The sequence below is a fragment of the Protopterus annectens genome, chromosome 16.part0 (genome assembly GCF_019279795.1).
Source record: "Protopterus annectens isolate FY-2018-M chromosome 16.part0, PAN1.0, whole genome shotgun sequence".
In the NCBI taxonomy this organism is placed as follows: domain Eukaryota; kingdom Metazoa; phylum Chordata; order Ceratodontiformes; family Protopteridae; genus Protopterus; species Protopterus annectens.
The window spans coordinates 340,254,953-340,281,382 of record NC_056750.1 but is presented as its reverse complement, the minus strand read 5'-3'; the positions used below and the strand labels follow the sequence as shown (position 1 = coordinate 340,281,382).

Here is a 26,430-nt window from a genome sequence, read left to right as displayed (position 1 = left end):
TGGAAAACAAAAAATTGGGAGTTTTACCCTTTGGTTGAGGGCATTGGATAGTTTCGGAAAGTGTGTCTCTGCTTTAGTGTTCTTCTCAGAGTGCTGAATTACATGGCACATGTGATTTGGGTGCAGTGAGACCTAGTGAAGTAGATCGCTGAGTCGACCCCTGAGTCAATGTTGATGGGAGACACTAACCTTTCCATTTGTATGGCCACTCTGAAATCAGTCGCTAACACCTCCATGCTTCTATCACATGCTACTGAAGGAGCCACTATGGCAGCCGGCACAGGCGTTGCCTTCAGGCGACACACCTGACTCCGGCTATGTCAGTTCTCGGAACCCTTCAGGGGGTCATTTACCAATGTCCTGTATGACGGGTCCTCCATGTTTGGGAAGTCAGTATGCGAGACATTGGTCCAGAGTGAGAATAATGGGAAGAGACAGCCTGCCGTTGGGATTTGCCCCCCCCCCCCAAGGTCCTTTTCTAGGAATTAAAAAAGATGTGATTCCTGAAGTCTCAGGCATTTTCACTGGACACTGAGGACTCCCCATCTCAGAGGCACGCCGCTTCAGAGTCCGAGGGGGTGGCGAGAAGTTACTGATCTCTAGAACCGTTCTCGGACATACCTGCTCTTCTCTGGAGGCAGTCTATTATCGCTACACTCAGCGGAATGGGAGTCCATAACAGATCACTGGGTGTTGCAGATCATGTCCAGAGGCTGTTCAACCCAGTTTCCCTAACCACACCATCCACCCAAACACCTCCTGGATATCCCCCCCCCCCCCCCCCCCCGCAGAGGGAGGAAGCAGCAATAGAAATAAAAACGCTGCTAGTAAAGCTAGTCATCCAACCTGTCCCCCTCAACCAATCTGGATCAGGTATTTATTCCAGCTTTATTTTAGTGCCAAAGAAAACGGGGTCCTAAGACCCATTTTGGATCTATCCACCTTGATCCTGTCAGTGGCCAAGGCGAAATTCCGGATGGTCGCACTTCAATCCATCCTGCCCGCGACTGATTGGAAGTTCCCCGATCGACCTCCAGGATGCGTACTACCATATCAAGATGAACAGGCTCTCTCGGAGGTTTCTCCGCTTCCAGCTAGGAGCAAATTATTATCACAGCCCCCAGGGTATTCACCAAGATGATGGCAGTAGTAGCAGCTCACCTGATGCTTCAGGGTATGCAGGTCTTCCCTTACCTGGACGATTGGCTTTACGCTGCCCCTTCTCAGCATCAACTTTTCCAAGCCAGGGATTACTTCCTCTTTCTATTACAGAGTCTAGGCATTACCATCAGTCTCAACAAATCATCGATGGCCCCTGTTCATGTCTTAGATTTCATTGGGGCTCGGTTGGACACTATCCAGATGAAAGTTTTCCTCACCCCAGACAGGGTACACAGCCTGAAGCTTCACATTCTGTACATTATTCAAGCCCAATCTACGACAGCAGAGACAGTATTGTGGGTGTTGGGTCTATGGTGGCCACGATCAACCTGCTACCCTTAGCGTGCCTTCACATGTGGATTCTTCCATGGACTCTTGCTGTTCATTGGTCTGTATTAACTCTGCCGTCGTCTCACCTGGTATGAATCTCCCGAGTGTGCAGGGACTCTCTTTAGTGGGGGATTCATTCCCTGGACCTTATCAGGGGATGGTCTTTTCTCCCTTCCTTTCTCAAGACCATGGTGACCACGGATGCCTCCCAGCTGGGGGGGGGGGGGACAGTGCCCAGGAAGGACTGTTCAAGGCTCATGGTCCCCATCTGAGACCAGTTTGCATATCAGCGTCCTGGAGATGAGGGCGGTGCTTCTGGCGTTGCAGGCTCTTCATGCCAGTCTTCCACTAGGTATGATTGCTATCCAGACAGACAATATTTCTGTGGTCTGGCACATCAGCACACAGGGGAACCAGATCTTCCCCCATTTGTCGCGAAGCCGTGAGAGTGTGGGAATAGACCATCTCCACTGGGCGTTTTCTGGTGCAACGCACATTCTGGGTTGGTCCATCATTCTAGCGGACATGCTCAACAGATTTATCCTGATGCCTTACGAGTGGTTTCTGAATCCTTCAGTGGCGGAGCAGATTTTTCTAAAGTGGGGTCATCCTTGCTGCGATATATTCACATCTCCTTACAACACGAAATGCAGTGAAATCCCCCAGAGATATTCTGATTCATGCTTGGCCTTCCCGGTCTTCTTTATGCCTCTCCTCCTCTGTCCTTTATTATCAAAGTTTCTTCAGAAAGCTCGCAGGCTGGGGAGCTTTGTGATCCTCATTGCCCCATTCTGGCCTTGCCAAGTCTGGTTTTCCTCTATGGTCTCATCTGGTAGTTCCACCAAGGACGTGGGATCCAGTTCAGCATTTAATTACTCATCCCTCAGGGATTCCTCACCCAGACTTGGACAGTCTGAAGCTCACAGCTTTGCTGCTCCCTTTCCTATGATTATTAGGACTCCTAGTTTGTCTTCCCCCGTTAAAACCAATTTGGTGGCGGCTCACAAATCTTCCACTAGAAAGGTATACCGTAAAGAGTGGAAACGTTTTTCCATATAGGTTTCGCAGAGTGCATTGGATCCCTTTACTGCTCTAGTGTCTGCTGTATTGGAATTTTTGGGGGGGATTTTTCAGCAAGGTGCCATTTCCTTCACTGTCAAAGTCCCAACTGGCCGCAATTTCCAATTTTCATGTGGGGGGAAACATGACTTGTTTGTCTTCTTCTAAATTTTGCAAGACCTTCCTTCACACCCCCGGTGAAGAATCCTATGCCTCCGTAGGACCTTACATTAGCGCTTCAGGTTTAGTCTTGCCCCCTTTTGAACCTGCAGCTTGGGTAGATTTGCAGTATCAGTCTTGGAAGACTGCCTTTTTAGTTGCCATTACTTCTGCTAGGAGAGTGTCAGACCTTCAAGCACTATCGATCAAGGTTCCGTATATGATTATTCATAAGGATAGTGTATCTTTGCATACTCATCTTTTCTTCCCAAGGTAGTGTCAGAAGCTAATATTAGACTTTCAGTCTTCCAGTCATTTTTCCAAATTTTCAAATTAAGGGATAATAGAAATTACATTTGCTGGATGTGCATAGACTATTACAGTTCTGCTTGCACAAAATAAAAGCTTTTTGTAAATTTGACCAGCTGTTCCTTTCTTATTCAAATCCCCTTTTAGGGAGACCAATCTCCAAGGTTATGATTGCCCGTTGGATTTCCCAATGCTTTATTTGGGTGTACTCTGTCGAGGAAGTTTCCTTGGCAGGTCAGGTAAAAGCACATTCTACCAGATCTGTCGCTGCTTCAGCAGCTTTTTGGTCCAAAGTTTCACAGGATAATATCTGTTCTGCAGCTACTTGGTCCTCATCTCACACTTTCATTTCTCATTATAAATTAGACATCATATCCAGGAACAGGGCATCTTTTGGCTCCACTGTGCTCCGGAATATCCTTCCATAAGGGCCTCCCAGGTGTATAGTAGCTGGAGACTGTCCCACAGGTTGAAGATTAAATGAAGTCAACTACTTCAGATAAAGAAGTTCTGTACTCACCATAATGTTCCATCTGAGTACTTGTATTTCATTTGTCTTCAACCCCCCCCTTCTGTCGACCTTGTCACTATTGTCCTGGCCATATATATGGAAGATGAACATCTCAGGAGCGTCCTTTGTTATGCTTTGGCTCAGGAATTTTGGGTTGCCAGTAGTGGTAAGGTCTTGTTGGGTCAGGTGTATGTTACATGTTGGGCAACAAATTAGATCTGAAGGGAGGAAGGAGACATGGGGCATTATGGGTAAGGGGAGGAGCTTAAAACATGGATCAAATGCTGGATATGCGACCATATCAGATCCGATAAGTATCCATAACCCACAGATTGAAGACAAGTGAAGTACAACTACTCAGATGGAACGTTATGGTAAGTGCATAACTTCCTTTTTCCGAATATTACCCTAGCAAAGTGGATAACTGATTCTGTTTGTCGACGGCTACGTCAACTGCTCTTTGGGCTACACTTTCTATGACATTTGTGCAACTGCCACTTTGTCTAATGCTCATACCTTTCTCAATACAAACTGGACATCATTTCCAGGAACAGAGCATCATTCGGTTCTGTGGTGCTCCTGAATATCCTTCCATGAAGGCCACCCACGGTAATTATAGCTGGGGACTCTGTCCCATTCGTTGAGAAACAAATGAAAATTACATGAGATATAAGTGATGTACTCATCATAATGTTCCATCTTTTTTGTCCATTTTCATTTTTCCTCCATTTCCCTCCCACCTTCCCCCTATCCATGTCTTTGGAGCAACCTAATAGAGTTCTTATTAGAAACCATTGATGTTAAGTTGTCTGTCTCACCTTCATTCTTGCTGGTTGGGTTCGGAGCCGTTCCTTGGCTCCGACTCGGCCATCTTCAATACCTCGAGAGCTGCTTACTGGCTCGAGACCCCCCCCCCTATATCCCATGATGCCTGGTACTAGATACCCAGATCTCGTTTTCTACTTCTGCTGCGAGGTTGTTCTACTGGTTCAGGTTGTATAAGCTTCATTATTATTATTGTTTTTTTCTGGTTAAAAACTGTATTGGTTAGTGTAGAATTAATCGTTAGTTAGACTTTAATATTTGTAGCTAGTTTTTCTTCTAGATACGCGTTACCCTTCCTTAAACTCGTTTAAGTTAGAGAGTTTCCCCTCCCCCCCCCCCTTCTCTCCTGTTTCCACAGAAAGGTTCCTTCCATTTAAGTTAGAGGTTAACCTTTATTTTCTATCTCCCTTTAGAAGAAATGGATTTTTTTTTTTAATTAATCACTGTTAGTGTTTAGTGATAATTTTCGTTATTTTTTGTTGTTATGCTACTTGTAGTGGGTTGTGGTAACTGTAGTGTGTTAACTTTTACTGTGGGTTACCTTAACTATCTGTGTGGAAACTTGTCCTTTGTTTTCTCCCTAGGATGTCCAAGGATCCAAAACCGTCCGGATTCAAGAAGTGTGACTCATGCTGTCAGAAGATGTTGTCACACTTGTGTTTAATGTCTGGGCGCCGTGCACCTGCAGGACTCTTGCTCGATCTGTCTTGCCTTCAGTCCAAGAGTCCTGCAGGAGCCAAAAATAAATTGATTCTGAGGGGTATGCTTAAACCCCAAGATTCACCAGCGAAGGCTCAGCCGGTGAAATCTTCCAGGCCACCTAAACCGTTGGCTCCCAGTTCGGAGCCGTTGTTGGGTGAAGCCACACAATCTATTTCGGCTCCGACTGGAACTGATGTCCCTCCCTCGCATTCTGCTCCGACACTGTCTTCGGAGCTGGCTGAGAGTCGAAAGAGATCCAGGTCTCCTCCTTTGGAGTCGATACGTTCGGTTCCAAAGTCACCCCTGCTCCAATCTGAGCGTAGTCATCGATCATCCCACTCTTCTCGGTCCTCTAGACTTTTGGACCATGACTTGGAAAGAGTGGTCAGTAGGCTCTTAAATCGCAGGCCCTAACCAAAATGTTGTCCAGCCCTCCTCATCAGGAGTCTGCTCCGTCCACAGCTGTAGATATTCCTACTCCGACTCTTCCTGTGAGCTCGGAGCCAGAGTTCATTGGGGTTTGAGTCATGGAACTGTCGGCGCCGATACCCTCTCGGTTCTGTCGTTGGCTCCGATCCCTTCCATGGTACTTTCCATGGAGGGATCTGGGTGCCGAGACTCCCTCGTCTGCTCTGAGGGGGCGAGCGGCATCGGACCCTTGTCCGATCCCGCTCTCCCTCTCGGTGCTTCGGCGCAGGTGAGCTCAATACTACATCTGCCTCTGAGCTGTCTCCCTCAGTGCGGGGGAGGGCCTTTGGTTTCTTTGGAGCCTGAGCCTTCTCTACGTCTGGGCAGGGATGCCTTCGAGGTGATGAGGAATGTACTGGTCCCTGAGTCAGTCCCATGATTGACCCCATCGGCTTCTCCCCCTAGGGTGCCTGCGTCACTCTCTGCCCCTCTTCCAGACCCCAAGCGTGGGGATCCAACACTCCAGGTCACCCCTTTGGGTGTATCGTCCACTTCCGAGGCCTCCCCTGATCTTTCAGAGGGGCCACCTCGCAAGAGAAAATGCAAGAGGAAGCATGTTGACTCCCCTGAGTCTGTCACATCGGATACCGACTTAGAGGAGTCGGAAGGGTCCCCAAGATCCCCCTCTGAAGATGCCTCCTTCTCAGACATCCTTGAGATGCTTAGGCAGAGGGGAGACTGCACTACCCTAAACCCTTCCGAGGATGAGTCAGTATTCCTGGATGCGTTTGGATCCCGTCCTTCCACTTCCTGGGTGTGTCCGCCTTTCGACCCACTGATGTCTGTGGTGGCTCGAAAGGCATGTACGGCTCCAGACACAGTGGAACCAACCCCTAGAAGACCTGCCAAGTTCATTACTGCCCCGCAGGACAAACGGTTCTTGACCCAAGGGTGTCCCCGTTGATGCCATGGTGGTAGCAGCGGCCACAAAGAAGGAGTTGGCTGAAACGTCTTCATCTGTCCATCCCCCTAACAAGGAGTCCAGGACAGTGGACAGATATGAGAAGTGGATGTTCTCTTCAGCGACCTTTTCCATGTGGTCCCTGAATTACCTGTGCCACTTGATCCGTCTTCAGAGGGATCTCCTGAAAGAGTTTGGAGATACCCTCTAAGATTGATCAGCTGAGGGGGCCCAGGCTAAGGCAGCCTCCCAGCTAGCGACTCTTAATTCGGTGGTAAACTCCTCCATGCGGCTCATTTCCTATGCAGTCGATGGTGCGAGTAGAGCCTTAGGCACAGGCGTGGCCCTAAGGAGGCACGCTTGGATGCGGCTATGTAACTTTGCGGAACCTTTCAGAGCGTCTTTCACCAACACCCCTTTTGATGGTTCCTCTCTCTTCGGATCACAGGTGAAAGATACCCTTACCAGGTGTGAGCAGGAATGCAAGACTCTCTGCTGTAGGAGTCAGTTTTTCCACTCCCTCCAGACCATATCCTAAGGGTCAGAACAGTGGGAAGATGTGGTTCTGGAAATCCCAAGGAGCCTTGCCGGACACACGTGGTGAGTTCCCCACCAGGGGCAGAGGAGGGAACAACAACAGACGCCGCCCTCATGGCAGAGTGGGTCTGCAAAACCAGGGCAGCAGAGAATCTTATTCTGACAAGCCCTTCCAGCATCCCTGAAGGGTTGCCCGGCTGCTCACCTCTGGAGGCAGTCTGGGGAAGATTATCACTGTACCCAGGAGCCTGGCAAGACATAACACAAGACAAATGGGTACAGTCCGTCATATCCGGAGGCTACAGAATTCCCTTCGTTCGCACCCCCTTAAGGTCAAACAAGTCCATTCCAGATGTTCCACCCAATCTAAGGGACCAAGCTGTGCAAGAAGTCTCAAAACTGCTAAGAAAAATGGCCATCCAGCAAGTCCCAGCAGACCAACAAGGATCCGAACTTTACTCAAGGTTATTTTTGGTACCAAAAAAAACAGGGGACTGGAGACCCATTTTGGATCTCAGCAGACTAAACAAGTCTGTACAAAGAACGAAGTTCCGGATGGTCACGCTTCAGTCCATTTTACCCTTTCTGGGTCAGGACAATTGGATGTGCTTCGTAGATTTTCAGGATGCGTACTACCACATCAAAATGGACAGATGCTCCAGAAGATTCCTTTGTTTCCGGCTGGGAGCCAGCCATTATCAGTTCAGAGCTCTGCCTTTTGGTCTCACCACAGCCCCCAGGGTGTTCACGAAATGTATGGCAATAGTTACCGCTCACCTGAGACTGCAAGGATTCCAGGTGTTTCCATATCTTGACGACTGGCTCCTCACTGCTACCACCAGATATCACCTTCTGCGAGCCAGAGACTGCACCATCGACACTTGCTCCAGGCTAGGTATCACAATAAATTTTGACAAGTCTGCATTGTCGCCCCGTCAGTCTATCAGCTTTATAGGCGCAAATTTAAATACCAAAGACATGTTAGCGAGCCTCCCACCAGACAGCATGTTAGTGATTTGTGAGCATGTCAAGGTTTTACTAGCATGCAAAAGGATTCAAGCCAGGTTTGTACTTCAAACGCTAGGTCTCATGGCAGCAGCTATCATACTTGTCCCTCTAGCTCGTTTTCACATGAGGATTCTCCAGTGGCTTCTTTTCACCCAATGGTCCTTCCAGCAACTTCCCATGTCTTACATGATTATGATCACTCAGACATGCAAGAAGCATCTTGCGTGGTGGATGGTCTCCACATCAGTGCTCCATGGCAGACCATTTGTTCTCCCCCCTCCAGTGGCTACAGTGACCACGGATGCCTCCCTGATCGGGTGGGGGGGGGGGGCATTATCAGGGCAGAACAGTCCAAGGCACCTGGCAACCTCACGAGTATCATCTGCACATAAATGTCTTGGAGATGAGGGCCGTGCTGTTAGCGTTGCAGGCTCTTCAGGACTCTCTTCCTAACGGGACCATTGCATTTCAAATGGACAATGTCCGTGGTGTGGTACATTAACAAGCAGGGCGGAACCAGGTCCTACCCCCTATGTCGAGAAGCACTCAGACTCTGGCAGTGGGCGATCTCTTCCCAACGGTTTCTGATTGCAATGCACATCCCTGGGAGGTCCAGCGTCATAGCAGACAGACTGAGCAGAGCAATTCTCATGCCTCACGAGTGGTCTCTGAACCAGGTAGTTGCAGACCAAATCTTCCACAGATGGGGCCAACCTTGCTGCGACCTTTTTGCAACTCCCTTCAACAGCAAGTGCAGCAATTTCTTCTCTCTCCTTCCACTTCCTGGGCACTCCCCCAGAGACGCTGTAGTCCACGATTGGCCCCAGGGACTTGTTTATGCATTCCCTCCTTTCCCCCTCATACCAAAGCTAATTCAGAAGGCTACCGTTTTGGGTTGCAAAAGGATCCTCGTTGCTCCTTACTGGCCTAGACAAATATGGTTTCCGTTCCTGCATCGCTATCTTCTCGAACAGACTTGGACTCTGGACCTAGTTCCAGACCTCCTGATTCATCAATCGGGCGGGCTGCACCAATCCCTGCACTCTCTCCAGCTCACAGCATGGTTGCTCCACTTCCAACCTTAGCCAGGCTCCCAGATATTTCCCCCTCTGTGCGCAAAATCCTTTTGTCATCACACAAGTCTACGACCTGAAAAACTTGCGCTAGTAAGTGGAAACGTTTTTCTTCCTGGGCAGAGGCAAAAAGTATAGACCCCTTTTCAGCCCCCGTACACTCCATTTTGGAATTTCTCGCGGAGCTCTTTCTTGCTGGGTCCGCTTCCGCTACAATTAGAGTTCAGTTAGCGGCAATTTCAAATTTTCACATTGGCCTGTCGGAAAACAATATCATGTCCCATAAGCTGTGTAAAGCCTTTCTCAAAGGAACCACTCTGATCAGGCCCCCAGTGAGAGATCCTCCACCACCGTGGGATTTAAATTTGATTTTAGCTTCGCTAATTTTGCCCCCTTTCGAACCTGCAGCTTCTTGTTCGCTGAAGTTCTTATCTTGGAAAACCCTCTTTCTGGTAGCTGTTACTTCAGCCAGAAGAGTTTCGGAACTACAGGCTCTTTCTATCCGTCCCCCATACCTCGTGTTCCACAATGACAGGGTTGCTCTTGGGACTAATCCTTCCTAAGGTCTCTTCAGAGAGTAACTTGAATCAGTCCATAGACCTTCCTATGTTTTTCCCTAACTATTCCAACAGGGTGGACTATAAGTTTCATCAGTTAGATGTTCACAGGCAACTACGCTTTTATTTACATAGAACCAAAGACATTAGGAAATCAGATCAACTGTTCCTGTCTTATGCAGTAGGTAAACAGGGTCTTCCGGTCTCCAAGGTGACCTTATCCAGGTGGTTGTCTTCTATCATCACATTCATATACCAACTCAGAAATAAAGAATTACCGGTCAAACCAAAAGGTCACTGCACCAGAGCTTTAGCCACTTTGGTGGCTTTTCAGGCTAGGTTGCCCATGGAATCTTTTTGTGCTGCGGCTACATGGGCCAACCCACATACTTTCATTTTGCATTACAAGTTGGATTTGGTTTCCAGGAGCAGAGCTGATTTTGGTTCCGCTGTTCTGTGAAGAGTCTTTTCCGATGAGCCACCCAGGATTTAAGTGCTAGGGACGCTGTTCCAACCAGCAAGAATGAAGATGAGATAGACAACTTAACATAAAGAAATTATGTACCTACCATAACGTTCCATGTTAGTTGTCTTCTTCTCACCTTCTTTCTTGCGTCCCACCCTCCATCCCCCTATCCTAGTGGACCGAGAAGAGTTCCTCTTGATTTTGCACTGGCTGAGTCTTCCCTGGCTATTTCCTTCTGCTTAGTAGCCTCCCCAGTAGGAATTATGCATTCTAGGATAGCATTCATTTATTATTATGGCTGTAGTTAGACTTACCAAATGAGTTCTGGGTGTCTAGCGCCAGGCATCATGGGATATAGGGGGGGGCATCGAGCCAGTAAGCAGCTCTCGAGCTTTTGAAGATGGCCGAGTCGGAGCCGAGGATCGGCTCCGAACCCAACCAGCAAGAAAGAAGGTGAGAAGAAAACAACTAACATGGAACGTTATGGTAGGTACATAACTTCTTTTTCCTGTTTGAGCTCCTGATCTTTCCGTTATCACTGTTCTGTCTTAGCTATTTGAGTTATTTTTGTTTTCCCTGGGGTGTTGTCTAAATAGCATCAAACTCTAACTGAAGTAATACAGTGATCAGGGGCATTATGGGTAAGGGATGAGCTCGAGAGTTGGATCCTAGAATCTAAAGAAAGTGGCAGAGTCAGATCTGAAGGTCTGATCCGAACCCATTCGTTAAGGAGTAATGTAAATAGACAACATAGATGGAACATTATGGTGAGTACGTAACTTTTGTTAAAACTGTGATTTGGCAGCTATGTGTCTAGTGGACAGAGGCAATATGTAAAATGTTTCATCTCCCAAGTCCCCTGCTTATACTATGAAGGCTATCAGAAGTTGTTGGAAATTTGGGATGCATGGCTAGGCTTAAAAAGGCCTCAGTGGTCATTAGCCTTTTACACATCTATGAACCTATAACAGTAGATGTTAGAATGAACACTGCCTCAGCAGTTGTTCCCTCCCTCTATCCATCCCCTTGTTTTTTGGTGTGTTTGTACCACGGTATGGGCATGTGTTTTTGCTTTTTCTTGCATTATCCTCTTGGGACTTGGCCCCATTCTGTCTCTCTCTCTCTCTCTCTCAGTTGGCATGAAAGCTTTGAAAGGATTGGTACCCAAGTCTGGCTTTGACAGCTCACTTAGAAGGTCCTTTAAGCTTTGGAAGCTGAATGGCTATTAAATCCTTACCAGGATATAATCTATATATAGCTTAGGCTATTGCAGCAGTGATCATAACATCATCTGTTATGGTAAGTTTCCTTACACAACTGGATTTTCCTTTTATGTTCAAGGTAGCTACTCAAATGAACCTTAACCAGTCCATAAATATACCTGAAATGTGCCCAGATTATTTGAACAGGGTCAAATACTGCATTGTGTTGATATTCACTGATGTCTTAATTTTTTTTTTCCTGGACAAAATACGCATATGTTAGAAAAGATTCTCACTTTCTAACAACAGTTAGTGCAGAGTTTCTAAGTTCATGTTGAGTAGTTGACATTTTTTTTGTCAATTTCTGCTATGAAAATATATAATAAACCTTTGTGATTGACATTTGTGCTCACAGTTCACTCATTAAAGACAGTAGCTGCTGCTCAGGATTTTTTTCTGGAATGGAACAGTGAAATAGGCTTCACTGAACTCTTTTTCAAGCCACTACAAGCTGAATTTGATCTCTAGATCTATGCCTTCGTAAGGGAACAAGTGCGTAAGATGTTCAGTATTTCGCCCACAACTGTGCCTTCTGGAGCCTTTTTAGTTTTTACCAGGATATGAGAGAGAAAGATGGCCATTACAGAGGAAAATAATACTATTTGGGTATGGTCTTCACCAGAAACCATATAAGGAAAGATTGAGTATAATATGTATATAATAATCTACCTCAACTCTTCAATTGACAAATTATCCCTTTTCTTTGTAAATATTACTTTTTTCACTTTAATATTTCCTACCTTCCTTTTTTGTATTGCTAGTAGTTAACCTCTAACACAATCACATTCTGATTTAGCTTTATTTTAGTTAGTTAAGATCTATAATATATGTGATTACATTTTATTTTTCCCATTGCATAACACATTTGTACTGTGTATTTTTTGTATTTGTAAAATTTGTAAAATTGATTTTACCTCTGGAGCTTTTCTCCCCGGGCCTCCACTGAAAATGGACATAAATCCAGCTGGACTAGCCCGGTCAACAAATGTAAAATAAATAAATAAATAAAATAAATTGTGGAAAAGGGGATTATAGTAGAAACTTCAGGACTTGAAGCGAGTTTACAGTCCGAGTAGGTGCTCTCTTGCAGAAAGATGTAGAACAACAAAATTACATAACTGGAACATACAAGTTAGGTAGTTCAAAAGAAATACTGAGAAATATTTTTTCTACTTTTATCAATTAGGATGGTAGAAAATTAGAACAGCTATCCTGAAGGCTAGAGATAGTGACTGTTCAAAAATGCACAAGACAGACATTAGGCAGCTCTTATAATGGGTGGGGTAGGGGATGATATCTCCTGTCTGTTTGATTTTTTTTTATTATTCGTAAGTATTCATATTTAAACATTTACATTTCTTAATTCTTTCTCTAGGTGCCTACAGAAGGCTTAGGTGTGCTTTTGGATAGCACCTGTGGCATGTTTCCTCATCAGATTTCCCAGCTTTTGCAGCTTCTTGCAGCTCTAGTATCTGATAGGTCCACGGCTAAAAAGGTAATTCAAGTATTTTTCTCTTCTGATATTGAGCAGCAGTATCCGACTGTAATAATAAATTATTCGTAGTTTTGTATCAACAAGTGCATTTCCTCAGACACTCCTTTTTCCATAGCCAGTTGTGGAGCCTAATGTTTACAACTAGAAAAAAAAAAAAAACTTCCATTAACTTCCAAGCTGATTTGTAATGTTAGTGCTGAAAAAGGGAAAAAAAAAGATTTTGTATCGTGCTTGAGCTTTGGTTTGAGTAGAGCTGATTGATTTTAAAGTATGAAAATGTTGGGAAATACCTTGATTGTCCGTCCTGATTATTTTGCAAATTCTATGGTTGTAGTACAACTTTGCCTTTTAAGTGTGATCTTGTTAGCGTACTTCGATTTAAAAAAAAAAAAAAAAATCCTTTTCATTACTAAGCATATGAAGAGATTTTAACACTCTGTAGATATCGGTTTGTAGCTTTTGAGCATTTGTTGGTCTCAGTCTCATTTGTATTAGGACTGTCATACTATTGGCTTGAGTCATATTTTTTGTTGTATTGTTTCTTTGACCATTTTGTCCATCACAGAGCTTCATTCACTGCATGAACATCTATAAAGTCAGCCATTGAGCATTCTAGCATTTTCTCTTTTAATGCATTCCCCTTGTGTAGCCTTCATTTCCGGGGGTGGTCTTTTAGTGGATGCACTGTAGGGATGTCACTCCCTTACATGTTTGACAAAATCTACATACCTCCTTTCAAGTATATACCTTTCATTAATGCTCGAGCTTCCACTGAGTATCTTGAATGAAGACCCATGAGACAGACATACATCCCTTTCGTTCCTCCAGGGGTGATTGTGCTGGCATTGTCCCATTATATCTTCACCTCTTCCTCCTGATATAATTCCTCTGGTACTCTGGCTGTTGATCAAAAGCAGATTGTGTGGCTCATATCAAGGGCTACATCCTTCTCTGCCACCTAGCCATCATCTTTTTTTTTTGCAGAGAGTGGTCTCAGCACCCACAGTGTAGCCAGGATTGCTTCCTTCTGCAGTTCAGACAGGGTTACATGATTTGGTAACATTATTGAAGCATTCCTGAGAATACTTTACCAGTTCTTTTGCTCCCTCTACTTTTGAAACTGTCTGCGTCTTCTCTTCCACATTGCTTTGTTTCTGTCTGAAATTTCTGGTATTTTGTAATTGTCTCTCAGTACTTGAGACACTGTAATCACTGGGTGTAGCTATTTCATTGATTAATGGCCATTTGCCCCCTTTTTTTCTTGGACTACTGTATCTAGTTTCTTGGTATCCTTTTTTTTTTTTGTTAGTACTGGGTGATCACAAAGCATTACTCCACATCACAGTGCTTCTCCGCGACTTTTGCAATCCACTGTGCAATAGTCTTGCCACATTATTGTCTTTCAGTATACAGACCATCAATCTTAAGCGTCTCACAGCAAGATGTGCACTTTCCAGTTCAGGTTTTAAAGAACCTCCATTTATCTGTTTCTCTATCTTTCTGTAGACTTGCAAACCAACATGTATATAACCGTTGTCTTGAATTGCTATTAGCCTTTCATCTTTTCCTTTAAATTCACCTATCCTTAAAAATTTCTGTGTCAAATCATGGTCAGCATGTGGTTGTATGAGTTATATATACTGCCACTGTATTTGAGGGGCTTTTATAGGTTCATAGATATCTAGGTAAATACTGGGCAAGATGTCCTTGCAGGCCATTTTAAGCCTAACCAGTTTCCCTTTTTATGCTTGAATTAATCTTTCCCATTTGGTAAGAGATTAGCCTTACCCATCCCATAGTAGATAATTATATATTACCCTTAATTATAATAACTGAGATTATACCATAGATGATTTGACGGACCCATGCTGGGATAAAGCATTTAAGAGCCGTTTTCAATTTTCTTTACTTTTCTTGATATTTTTTTAGCCTATTCAGTTGCTGCCTGATTCTTATCTACAACTGGTCAACAGGTTTGATTTCCATTCAGACTCCTTTTGGAAATGCTTCTGCTATACCAAGCAAATATGTCATGACTGACTTATTGTCTTTATGCTTCAGAACATTAAGTTCAGTTGGATCTGATGATGTCAGCAAATGTGTATGCAGACCAATACATGTAGTCAGTTTTGAGGATTATTCTTGTTTTCCTGTCCAAATTATTCAGTGCTGTTCATTCACACCAAAGTTACAAGTTAGAGCAGGAAGAGTAATCTGATTTTATAACTTGGACTTTATTCCAAACTTTAGTCTTTTGAAGTTTTCCTTACTATGCTTTGTTCTAATTTGGTCACATTTATTGGCGAGTCTTCATCTGTTCTAAAATATTTATGTAGTTCCTATTGTTCATGTTCCTTTGTCATGTTCTTGTCCCAGGTTGATATTGTCTTAGTGCTGCAGCTTTTCTGTTATAAATGTTTCTTTTGCACACTTGCCAAAGGTCAAATGTCATTCTTGTATCCTCTGAGAAAGTTTTGACCATATGTAGTTGTGCTTTCAGATCCTAATTAAATGAGCTACACAATTTTAAGTCATCCACAAAAAGTAGACAAGGTGTGATCAGTGGACGTTCAGCTGTAATCTGTTATAGTTTATGCCTTACTGCATGTTGTGGAAATCTGCTGTTTGCTTGAAAAACAATTCCCGGAATGTTAAGTCCCACTTGGTTTCTTGCCTTTAGCTTATAAGTGTTTTTATTGATATTGGTTGTGCTTTTTATTGTGTAGGGCTAGTATTTTGGGTGGAATGCCCCCCCCCCCAACACACAAACAAAAGTCAGCCACAAGTCTGCCTCTTGGAGACAGTGTGTCCCCCCTCAAAATTTAATTTGGTTTGGTAGAAATCACAGTATTTTAGTCTGTGAGCATTGTAAAATGTTCAACAAAAATTACTTTGGTTGGGAGAGCTTAAAAAAATCCTAGTTGCCTGAGCAGGATTTTCCACCTGAGAATTCCAGCAAACTAGTACCTTACCCAGTGTAAAATCACAGGAAAAAGGCAGACATTCCTAAAATTGAGAAGAGTAAGACTGCTACCTGATAAGGTATTGACTAATTTATGATTACCTCAAACAATTGCGATCTCAAATTAGGAAAAGATCCTGAATGAGAACAGAATTTGAAAAGTTAAAAAAAAAAATCTTTGCTGCGGGGCAAGCCTCCTTGTACCCTCTTTCCCCACACCCACTACTTATAAATTTCAATTCCGATGTCATACTGTCACAGAGAAGGTGAAATCCTCAATACACTGGTAGTTGCATGTTGTTAATTGTACAAATGGATGCTGATCACTAGTATTTTATTGGCAAGTCCGATAGATAAGATCTCTGGAGCAAAGGAAAAAACAATTGTGTGAAGCTTTAGTTGACCCATCAGTCTTGAGTTCTGCTGGTGTGATGCAGGCAAGTTAGTTTACCCGACACAGGATCTTGGCTAGATTTTAACCCCCTTCTGTTCTGACTCTCCGGAGGTGGCCAGCAGGCTTCCAGCATCAGTCTTTAGTCAAGTCTCTGAAAATCTGATATTGTTAATTTTTCATCTTCTCACATGAGGGTTTGGGTCTGAACCCTCAGATCTGACTCTCCCCATTAGCAAGCTCTTGGCATCTAAAAAGTTCTTGGATACTCCCCCCTTACTCACAATGCACCTCTTCCAAATACCTCAGATCTCATTTGCCGCTTTGCGAAGACATGGTCATCCAAGCTAGCTTTTGAAGTCACTTTGTATTTTTTAGTCATTCCTTGTATTTTTTTTTTTTCAAATTCTTAAACTTTTAACGCTAATTCTTGTCTGTCCCTCCCTCGAACTTCAGGACCTTTCTTGTGTTGACTGATTATTTAGATTACTTTTGCCTCTTCTTCCCTCCTGTAACTTTTTTTTTATAGGTTAATTCCCTCCCCTTTACCTTTATAGTACTTTTTACCTACTATTGTTAGTATGTGTTTTCCTTTTTCTTCCCTTTCCATCTATTTGCCTTAAAACATTTTTTTCCCTGAGCCAGTGTGTGTATATGCGTGTGTTTTCTTTGGCCTTTCTTCTCTGTCATGGCGAAGAAACAGGAGAAACTGGCTGGTTTCAAAAAGTGCACCAAGTGTGTGCATAAACTTCCTTTTAACAATGCCCACTCCTTGTGTTGTATGTTGTCTGGGGCCTCTACACTTACAAAAGGACTGCGATATGTCACTCTTAATAGATCGTAACAACATGGTCATCCTAAGGGGCATGTTACCTTCCTGCTTTGGTGAAGCTATTTCTGGAGGCAAAGAAAAATCTAGCTCTTCTTCTTATGTTGACTCAGCTTATTCAAGCTCTGCCTTGTCCTTGTCCCCCAGATCTGCAGACAAGGCCAAAAAGAGACCTTCGGTGCCGACAGATATTTCAGAGCAAAGCCAAAAAAAAAAAAAAAAAGAAATCTCCCTCGTCCAGGGAGTCAATGATTCAATCGGAGCCTTCTGCTCCGACTGTTACTCCATCAGATCCGACTTCTTTGGCTCTGATCCTATCCAGCAAAGATGGGTTGGATCCATTGTGTCCGGATCAGACACTTAGCACATTCAAGGCTATTATGCCTCTACCGAGGGTAAGGTACTCTCTGTCCTTTGACCTGGTGCCTGACAGGGTACTTTCCCCCATTCTATAATCTCCAAGATCCCCTTCTTCCTCGTTCTCCTGTTCGACCAGGAATCTGACTGAAGATGATATGGAACAGATGATGCAGAAGATTTTATGAATGCAGGGTATAGTCCCCCTTGACCTCGACCCATTGGGTTCCGAATCTATATAAATCTTTCACTCCTCTCTTCCTCCTTCTCTAACTTCGGGGCATGATTTGGAGCCCACAGATTTGATACGCCCGGTGCCTTTTAGTTTGGATCCGCGGTTGTCTGCTTCCTCAGATCAGACATTGGCTCAAGCAGAGGGGTGACTGGCAGTCAAGCAAACCTTCGGAGGAGTCAGCGTACCTGGCCACCTTTGGTTCCTGCTCTTCTACTTCCTGGGTGACTCCACCCACCAATGAGCTCATAGACATGATCTCAAGGCAGGTGTGGGAGACCCCAGACTCCGCGATGTGTCCCTGGAGACCAAATAAGATTATAACTGCTCCCTCAGATCTGGGCTAAAGGGGTTGCAGTAGATGGCATGGTCGTGGCGGCGGCAACCAAGAAGGAACTGTCCATGGAAAGTTTCACTGTCTGTCCTCCTAATAAAGAATCTAGGATGATGGATAGATGTGGAAAGCAAGTCTGCCTCAGCAACAGTTATGGGACAAGACCAGCTTATTAAAATGTATATTATATTAATTTTAGTTTATTAATAATGCTATAATATGATTGTTAAAACGCAGATGTAATTTGTATGCAGGGCTGGGAAAAATACAGATAAAGATGATAATCCCAGCGAAACAACAAAATTGCAAACACACCAAAGGTGAATGAACGCCAGGAATACAGGATACTGTGCTGGAAACACTTAATTTATTGACATAAAATAGGTTGAGCGCTTTCTACAGAAGTAAATCTGTCTTCTTCAGAACATCATAGCATGGAATCATGACGCTTATATATCATAATTGAAGTAAAAAGCCCGCCCCTAGTCACTGTTTAGCAGCTCGTCTACCACATTTATACGTGGTTATCTGTCACATAGCAATGAAGTCGATCACCTTCCACAGAAAAAAGTAACTAAATGCACTAGTCAGTCCCAAATATCACATTTGGGACTGACTAGTGCATTTAGTTACTTTTTTCTGTGGAAGGTGATCGACTTCATTGCTATGTGACAGATAACCACATATAAATGTGGTAGACGAGCTGCTAAACAGTGACTAGGGGCGGGCTTTTTACTTCAGTTATGATATATAAGCGTCATGATTCCATGCTATGATGTTCTGAAGAAGACAGATTTACTTCTGTAGAAAGCGCTCAACCTATTTTATGTCAATAAATTAAGTGTTTCCAGCACAGTATCCTGTATTCCTGGCGTTCATTCACCTTTGGTGTGTTTGCAAAAATACAGATAAGCCACAGTATTGTTTTTTAAGCTGCATTCTTTGTTTGTAGTAAGAAAGAATAGTACATGTTGCAGTTACTGCAAAAGAAATTTGTTAGCCTGACTCCTCCAGACTAGGAGGGCGTTGTTGCTAGCGCAGGTTTAAAACATCCTTGGTCAAAAACAAAACCCTTGGAAGCAGGTGGATCGTATATAGAAAGGTGTTCACGTGAAGTCTGAGGCAAAAATCACGAGGAATGAGGACGTTTGCAAAGTTTTCTATAGGATACGGTCATTGTAGTGTAATAAAATTGCATTACCAGTTTGATAAGAAAATGTATAAAAATACATTTTTTTATGTTAAGTGAAAATACTTCAAGGGCTATAAAAACCAACTCTCAGCGCTGTAAGAATAAAATTTCTGTTTGCACATCCTAAAGTGTTGTTCCTGCCTAAAGGCATATAAGGTAAATTCTTAATGTTATTTATTTATGACTATAACATGACCTTTGCTTTGCAGTCGCTGAATTACTTCTCATTTCACCAGATTTACAAAGGGATCTGATCAAGGAGCTCTCTCAGATACCCTTCAAGGAGCAGTAGCTGAGGGAGCTAAAGATAAAGTAACTCTCCAGTTAGCCACCCTACACTCAGTTGCCAACTTTTCCATGAGGCTCATAGCCCGCGCAGCCGAAGAAGCAAATAAAGCAGTGGGCTCCAGCATTTCCATGAGGAGGCATTCCTGGATGTGCCTTTGCGATTTTGCAGAACGCTTTGTTACAGTTTGTCAATGCTCAAGTTTGATGACACGTTGCTCTTTGGTCCCAAAGTGACCAAAATGTACCCCTCCCCCAGTCCAGAGAGGATTCAGAACTTGCTCAAGGTTCTTTTTAGTACCAAAGAAAACAAGGGACTGGAGACAGATTCTGGATCTCAGCAAGTTAAACAAGTCAGTCCTGTGCGGCAAGTTCCAAATGGTCATGGTTCAGTACATACTTCCCTTCCTGGAAAAGGATGATTGCATGTGCTTAGTAGATCTTCAGGATGCATACTACCATATAAAGATGGACAGGCTCTCCAGAAATACCTACACGTCCGGTTGGGGGCCAGTCATAACCGGTTCAGAGCACTGCCCTTTGGTCTTACTGCCATCCCCAGTGTGTTCACCAAATGTGTGGCAGTGGTTGCAGCCCACCTGAGATCTCAAGGAATTGCAGGTGTTTCCATACTTAGACAACTGGCTTATTACTAGCTCGACCAGGCATCTACTTGTCCACGCAAGAGACTCTTTTTCAACTTTGTTCTGAACTAAGCTTGACAGTAAATCACCAAAAATCTCGTCTGGAACCCACTCAAACAGTAGAGTTCATAGGAGCCTTGCTTAGACACAAGCTAGATGATTGTCAGTAGTGTGGAAGGAAGAAGTTTGGCAGTGAAGAGGCAAGACTGCAAGGTTAATCAGGAACAAAAGAGTGGCTGCCCATAATGTTCTACAGGCATTACGTTCCATGGCTGCAGCAGTTTTGTGCCATTGGCCAGATTTCATGTGCAAAGTTTGCAATGGCTTCTAGCCTCACAGTGGTCAACAATCTGTCAACCAATGTCCTATTAGATCATCATTACGGACATCTGCAAAAACTTTCATGGTGGATTCATTCTCAACAGGTGACACAAGGCCGATCCTGTACCCCACCTCAATCACAGGCTACAGTGACCATGGATGCTTCCCAGATGGGGTGGGGGTGCATTATCTGGTGAAGGCTGTCCAAGATACCTGGTCTGCAGACAAGGCCAAGCTCCATATTAATGTCTTAGAAATGAGGGCAGTGCTCTTAGCGTTGATGACATTTCAAATTGCCCTTCCTTTAGGAAAGGTAGCGACTCAATAGGTCAGCATGTCTATAGTATGGTACATAAGCAAGGAGGAACCAGATCATACTCTCTCTGTCGGGAAATGCTCAGTGTGTTGTAATGAGCTGTCTAATCCAAGCACTTTCTAATAGCAGCTCATATTCTGGGGAGGTCCAGTGTCGTAATGGACAAGCTGAGCAGAGCTATTTTCATGCCACATGAGTGGTCCCTCAACCAGAATGTAGTGGAGAATATTTTATGCACATGGGGCCAGCCTTGCCACAATCTTTTCACATCCCCCATAAACAGTTGCAGCAACTATTTCACACTGATTTCCCCAGGGGGCAAACCCTGAGGGATGCTTTAATTCACAATTGGACCCCAGACTTCTGTATGCCTTCCACCCACCCCCATTCCATTGATTCCTAAGTTTTTCTAGAAAGCCAAAAGGTTGAACAGGACAGTAATCCTCATTGCCCCATATTGGCCTTGACAAATCTGGTTTCCTTTCCTGTGGCCTCATCTGCAGAAGGATCACTGGTTTCTGGATCCCTTTCCAGACCTGTTCTCATCTGACAGGAATGACTCATCCCAGCCTTAATCTCAAGCTGACAGCTTGGTTCCTCTAGTTCCATTGATCGCCAACCAGCCTATGCTCCCCAGTCCGTCATATCTTGATGTCCTCCCATAAACCATCTACTCTAAGAATATAGGAGTAAATGGAAGAGATTTGTGTTCTGGGCAGAGCAACACAATATGGATCCCATCACAGCCCCTATTCATTTAATTCTTGAATTCCTAGTCCACCTTTTCAATAACTGGGCAGCAGCGTCTACTTTTAAGGTGCAGTTAGCAGCCATTTTTAATTTCCGTATTGGGTTTGATAACTTGTCATTGAATTCCCACAAATTTTGCAATGCTCTCCTAAAAGGAGCCATGTTGTTAAACTCTTCTAACAAGGATCCTTCTCCCCCTTGGGAATTAAATCTGGTCCTGCATCTAATTACTTGGCCTTCCTTTGAGCCTGCAGCAATTTGTGACCTTAAGTATGTCTCCTGGAAGCCTCTCTTTTAGGTGGCTATCACATCAGCAAGACGGATTTCAGAACTTCAAACGTCTTCTGAACCTCCATATTTGATTTTCCATAAGACAGTCTCGTTGCGTACCAACCCCTCCTTTTTGGCCAAAGTTGTTTCTCAAACAAAACTTAATCAGACTATACATTTGCCTGTTTTCTTCCCTAATTTTAGTAATAAGGGAGATGTATACTGCATTTGTTGGATGTTCATAGACAGTTATGTTTCTATTTACACAGAGTTTTGGAGAACAAAGCAGTTGCCTGTCGCATTCGTAGGGTCTAGGAAAGGCCTACCAGTTACTAAAATTACTTTATATCCAAGTGGCTTTCTAGTTGTATCTCCTTTATTTATTCATCAAAAGGCATGAAGCTTGACAATTCCATTAGAGCTCTTTCTACTAGAGCAATGGCCACATCTGCAGTCTTCCAAATCAGTGCTTCCTTGGATGATTGCTCAGCGGCCACTTGGGCAAACCATCATACCTTAATCACTCATTGCAAAGTAGATTCGGTCTCCAGAGGATGGGCTTCCTTAGGCACAATGGATGTTCTTAGTGTTTCACTGTTGCAGTCATCACATTTGAGTTATCTGCCTGCATGTAGCCCTCAGCTGGCCTGAATACCAGAGTCTTCGGATTTCTGCGTTGGATGCTGTCGATTCTTCCATGACGTCAGGTCGTCAGGGGTATAAAACATGCAGCCGACGCCATTACATCAGTCTTTCTTGCCGTGCGGTGCCCGAAGCAGAAGCAGTTTGCAAGTGCAGGTCGGCCAACTCCTGAAATTTTCATTTTCGAGTTTTAGACCTGAAGTCTTCAAAAAGATAAGTACCCAGTCCTTTTTTCTTCTAACCGATGTCAGAAAAAAAATTAATAATTGTCTTGCCTATGGAAAGCAAATACTTCATTGAGATTTTCACTCTTACTGCATCACCTGTCTAGGCCCATACCACAACGTCCCTCACTGTCGGTTTTGTGCCTTGTTCAGCGCCCAAACTATTAGTCGTCAGGCTATTTTTGTAGCTAAATACCTTTAGTTCTCGATCTCCGTACTCCGAAATGGCTTCGTTAAGCCATTCGACTACCAATCTTCCGAAAAAATGCAAGGATAAAGACAGACCACATAGGTCCAAAACTGCCAATGACACTTCTGTTAAGCTAGTCGCCAGTCTGCCTGTACTCAGTGAGGCGCTTTCGCAGTACCTGAAACCAGGTACTACAGATTCGCAGGCCTCTACTGAGACCCGTTCGGAGTCTGGTATGCTGTGAGATGCTTCTTCAACTATGGAACCTGTGGATGTCTCTACCTTAGATGGATCTGGAGCCGCTGTGCAGGCACCGGCTTCTGAGCGTATATTCAGTCCTACTGACTTTCATATCAAACCGACTACTTCGTTTCAAGCTCGAAATACTGAATTCCTCAGGCCTAAAGCTCGCACTACGCCTAGAAAACCAATGACCAAACCGCATACACAGGCCCATATGCCTCAAAAACAAATGATGTTATGTGATCCTATCTCGCCTACATTCTGAATGATGGGCTCGGAGCCGATCCCTCGGCTCCGACTCGGCACGCTTATGCCAAAGAGCGAAGTCTCTTATTGGCTGAGCTTACTATATCCCAGGATGCACCACTGCCAGTCCCCCAGATCTCGTTTGCCGCTTAACTGCAAAGACGTGGTCTCGAGCTGGCTGGGCTGAGTAGCTTTTATTAACTACTTTTTCTGTCAGTTTTTTGCTCTTTATATCACAAAAGCCGTTTTAACGGCTATCGCTGCCTTTGTGTACGTGTGAGTTGTGAAATTTGTTGTGTGTGATTGGGTTGAGTTTGTTTCGGCCTCCCTTACAATCCAGGGCCTTTTCGGTCAACCTTGTACTAAAGCTTTAGTGGTTTAAAGTTCCCGGTCATTACAGCTAAAGTTGTGTGTTACACTATTACTGTAAGCCTTGGGTTTTTTTGTCACAAGCGAATCTGTACTTGTTAAATTTCCTGTCAGAAATTGTTTAACATCATGTCTCAAACCCCTAGGCCTTCGGGCTTTAAAAAATGTTCTAAATGTGCTTTTAAGATGTCTGTTACTGATGACCATCTACTTTGTGTATATTGTTTAGGGGCAAAGCACTTGCAGGAGTCATGCAGCGTATGTCACGCTTTTTCCTCAAGGGTCCTCCAGGAGAGGAAAAATAAATTGATTCTCAAGGGGTTAATTAAACCCTCTTTTGAAGAAGCCTTGTCTTCCTCTCCGACTCCTGCCAAAAAGAAAAGGGCTTCGGTTCCGACCAGTCCGTCGGATCCGACTGCCAAGAGACCTAGGCAGGCCTCTCCTTCGGCTCCAAAGACTTCGGAGCCGAGGTCGGAACGGTCTGCCTCGATGCCTCCAGCATCGACTCCTCGGACTTCGGAGCCGATGGCTGGGGCATCGAGAGGCGGGTCACCTTCGTCGGCTCCACTGCAAACGGAGCCGACAAGGGTCGCCCGCTCAGACACTTCCTCCTCGGCGCCGAAGTCTACCTCGGCACCGATGGAATCTGGTGTGTGTTTCCTCGGCGCCGATTCTCATCGAGTCGCCTGAGCCGGTCCCCTAGTCCCTTGGGGCCGAGGGAGAGGTCTTCTCGAACCCGTTCTGTTTCCTCTCGGTCTTCGAGAATGTCGGATTCTGATATAGACAGGGTGCTCCAAAGACTTTTCCAGTCCCCAGTCTTCCAAAAATTTGTTTCGGTTCCGACCCAGTTGGCTTCGGAGCCGATGACCATGACCCACCCCATTGCTATTCCTCCTCCGACTGCTTGGCTCCGTCGGAGCAGGTGCTCTTGGAGCCGGTGGAGATCTCGGTCGGCTCCGACCCTTACTCCAACCCGGCCCTCGGGTCCGAGTTTGGTACGCTGGACTTCTTCGGCCGGACCCGAGGGTGATGTTTGGGACCTATGCTTTCGGTTCCGAGCCTCCCTCTCGATGCTTGCTGCGGGACTTCCGTCTACCATCATGGCTCGAGACCGGACACTCCCAGGATTCTGGGGTCCGGCTTTCAGGGCCATGAGGAGTGCCTTGGCCAAATCCTCTTCGCCATCTCTCCGGTTTTACCAGCACCTTCCCTGGGCGTGGAGACTGGGTCTTTGGCAGTTCCCTGTCCGTGGCCAGCGGAGCCCGAGGCCTGAGGTTACCCCAGTGGGGTTCCCTCCTCCTGAGGGTTCTTCGAGTTGTCTTCAGAGGAACCCCCAAGGAAGAGATCGTGCAAGAGGAAGCACGTGGACTCCCCCGAGTCTATTACATCGGACACTGATATGGATGATGCGGAGGGGTCCCCTAAGTCGCCCTCGGATGATGTCTCTTTGCAGACATCTTAGAGATCCTCAAACAACGAGGCGGCTGGATATCCAAACCCCACTCTGCGGACGAATCAGTGCTCCTCAAGGCCTTTGGGGCTCAGCCCTCCGCCTCCTGGGTGTCTCCGCCCTTCGACGAGCTTCTGGATTTAGTTTGTCGAAGGGCGTGGGAACATCCGGATACCGTGGAACCAGTCCCTTCTCGTCCAAACAAATTTTTATCTGCTCCCCGAGAAGGAGTTCCTTACTAAAGGCGTGGCTGTAGATGCCATGGTGGTGGCATGTGCTACACAACAGGACGTGGCAGAGGCTTCAGCGTCCATCCATCCTCCTAATAAGGAGTCTAGGAGTATGGATATGTACGGGAAGCGCACCCTGACTTCAGCGGCCTTTACCTTAAGGTCTCTGAATTATTTGGCACATTTTACCAGGCTTCAGAGGGATCTGGTCAAGGAGTTGTCAGATTCCCTCTCGGGTAACCTACCTGAGCAGCTAGCCCAGTCCGTTAGCTCTCAGTTGGCTATCCTTACGTCAATTGCTAACTCGTCCATGAGGCTCATTTCCTATGCGGCCGAAGGGGCGGGTAGAGCGGCAGGCACAGGCGTGGCTCTGCGTAGACAAGCCTGGCTCCGCTTGTGTCAGTTTGCGGAGGCCTTCAAGTCTTCCTTCGCCGACGCTCCCTTTGATGGGTCCTCATTGTTTGGACCCAAGGTGAAAGACACCCTTACCGCTGTGAGCAAGAGGGAAAACGTTATCTGCCGTGGGGCCCGTTATTCCACTCCCTTCGGCCTTACCCCAAGGCCAAAGGAGGGGGAAAATGTGGTTCGAAAATCTCGCAAGTTTTTCTCCCAACAGCAGGAAGATTCCCCGTCCAGAGGCAGAGGGCGGGAAATTTTTCAGGAGACGCCGTCCCAGAGGCGGCAGAGGGCCCCGCAATTCTGGAGACCGCGAGTCCTTTCGTGGCTCTTCAGCCTCCCACACGTCATGAGGGATTGCCCGGCTGTGCTGCTCGAGCCAGTCGGGTGTCGTTGCCAAGCACCTAAAAGCCTGGGAGTCAATCACTCAGGACAGATGGGTGCTTCGGATCATTGCCGGAGGTTACACCATCCCATTCACATTCTCGCCCCCACCGTCCAAAAGAATCCCAGACCCACCACCCAGTCAAAGGGAAATGGCAGCCGCAGAAGCTTTAAAGCTGCTAGAAAAAGGAGTCATCCAACCGGTCCCCACAGACCAGATCGGATCAGGAAATTACTCCAGGTTCTTTTTAGTGCCAAAAAAGACAGGGGACCTGAGACCAATATTGGATCTCAGCAGACTGAACCAATCCGTCACGAAATCCAAATTCGAATGGTCACGTTACAATCCA

The 26,430-nt window shown here is 45.2% G+C and overlaps 1 protein-coding gene across 1 annotated transcript in view; it reads left to right on the top strand.

Annotated features, from left to right (window-relative positions):
- Window positions 1–26,430, top strand: part of NUP188 (nucleoporin 188) — a 3,305,077-nt gene that overhangs the window by 879,501 nt on the left and 2,399,146 nt on the right. Inside the window, exon 16 of the mRNA XM_044058121.1 lies at window positions 12,704–12,823. Coding sequence (XP_043914056.1) covers window positions 12,704–12,823 — 120 coding nt within the window. The remainder of the gene's footprint in view (window positions 1–12,703; window positions 12,824–26,430) is intronic.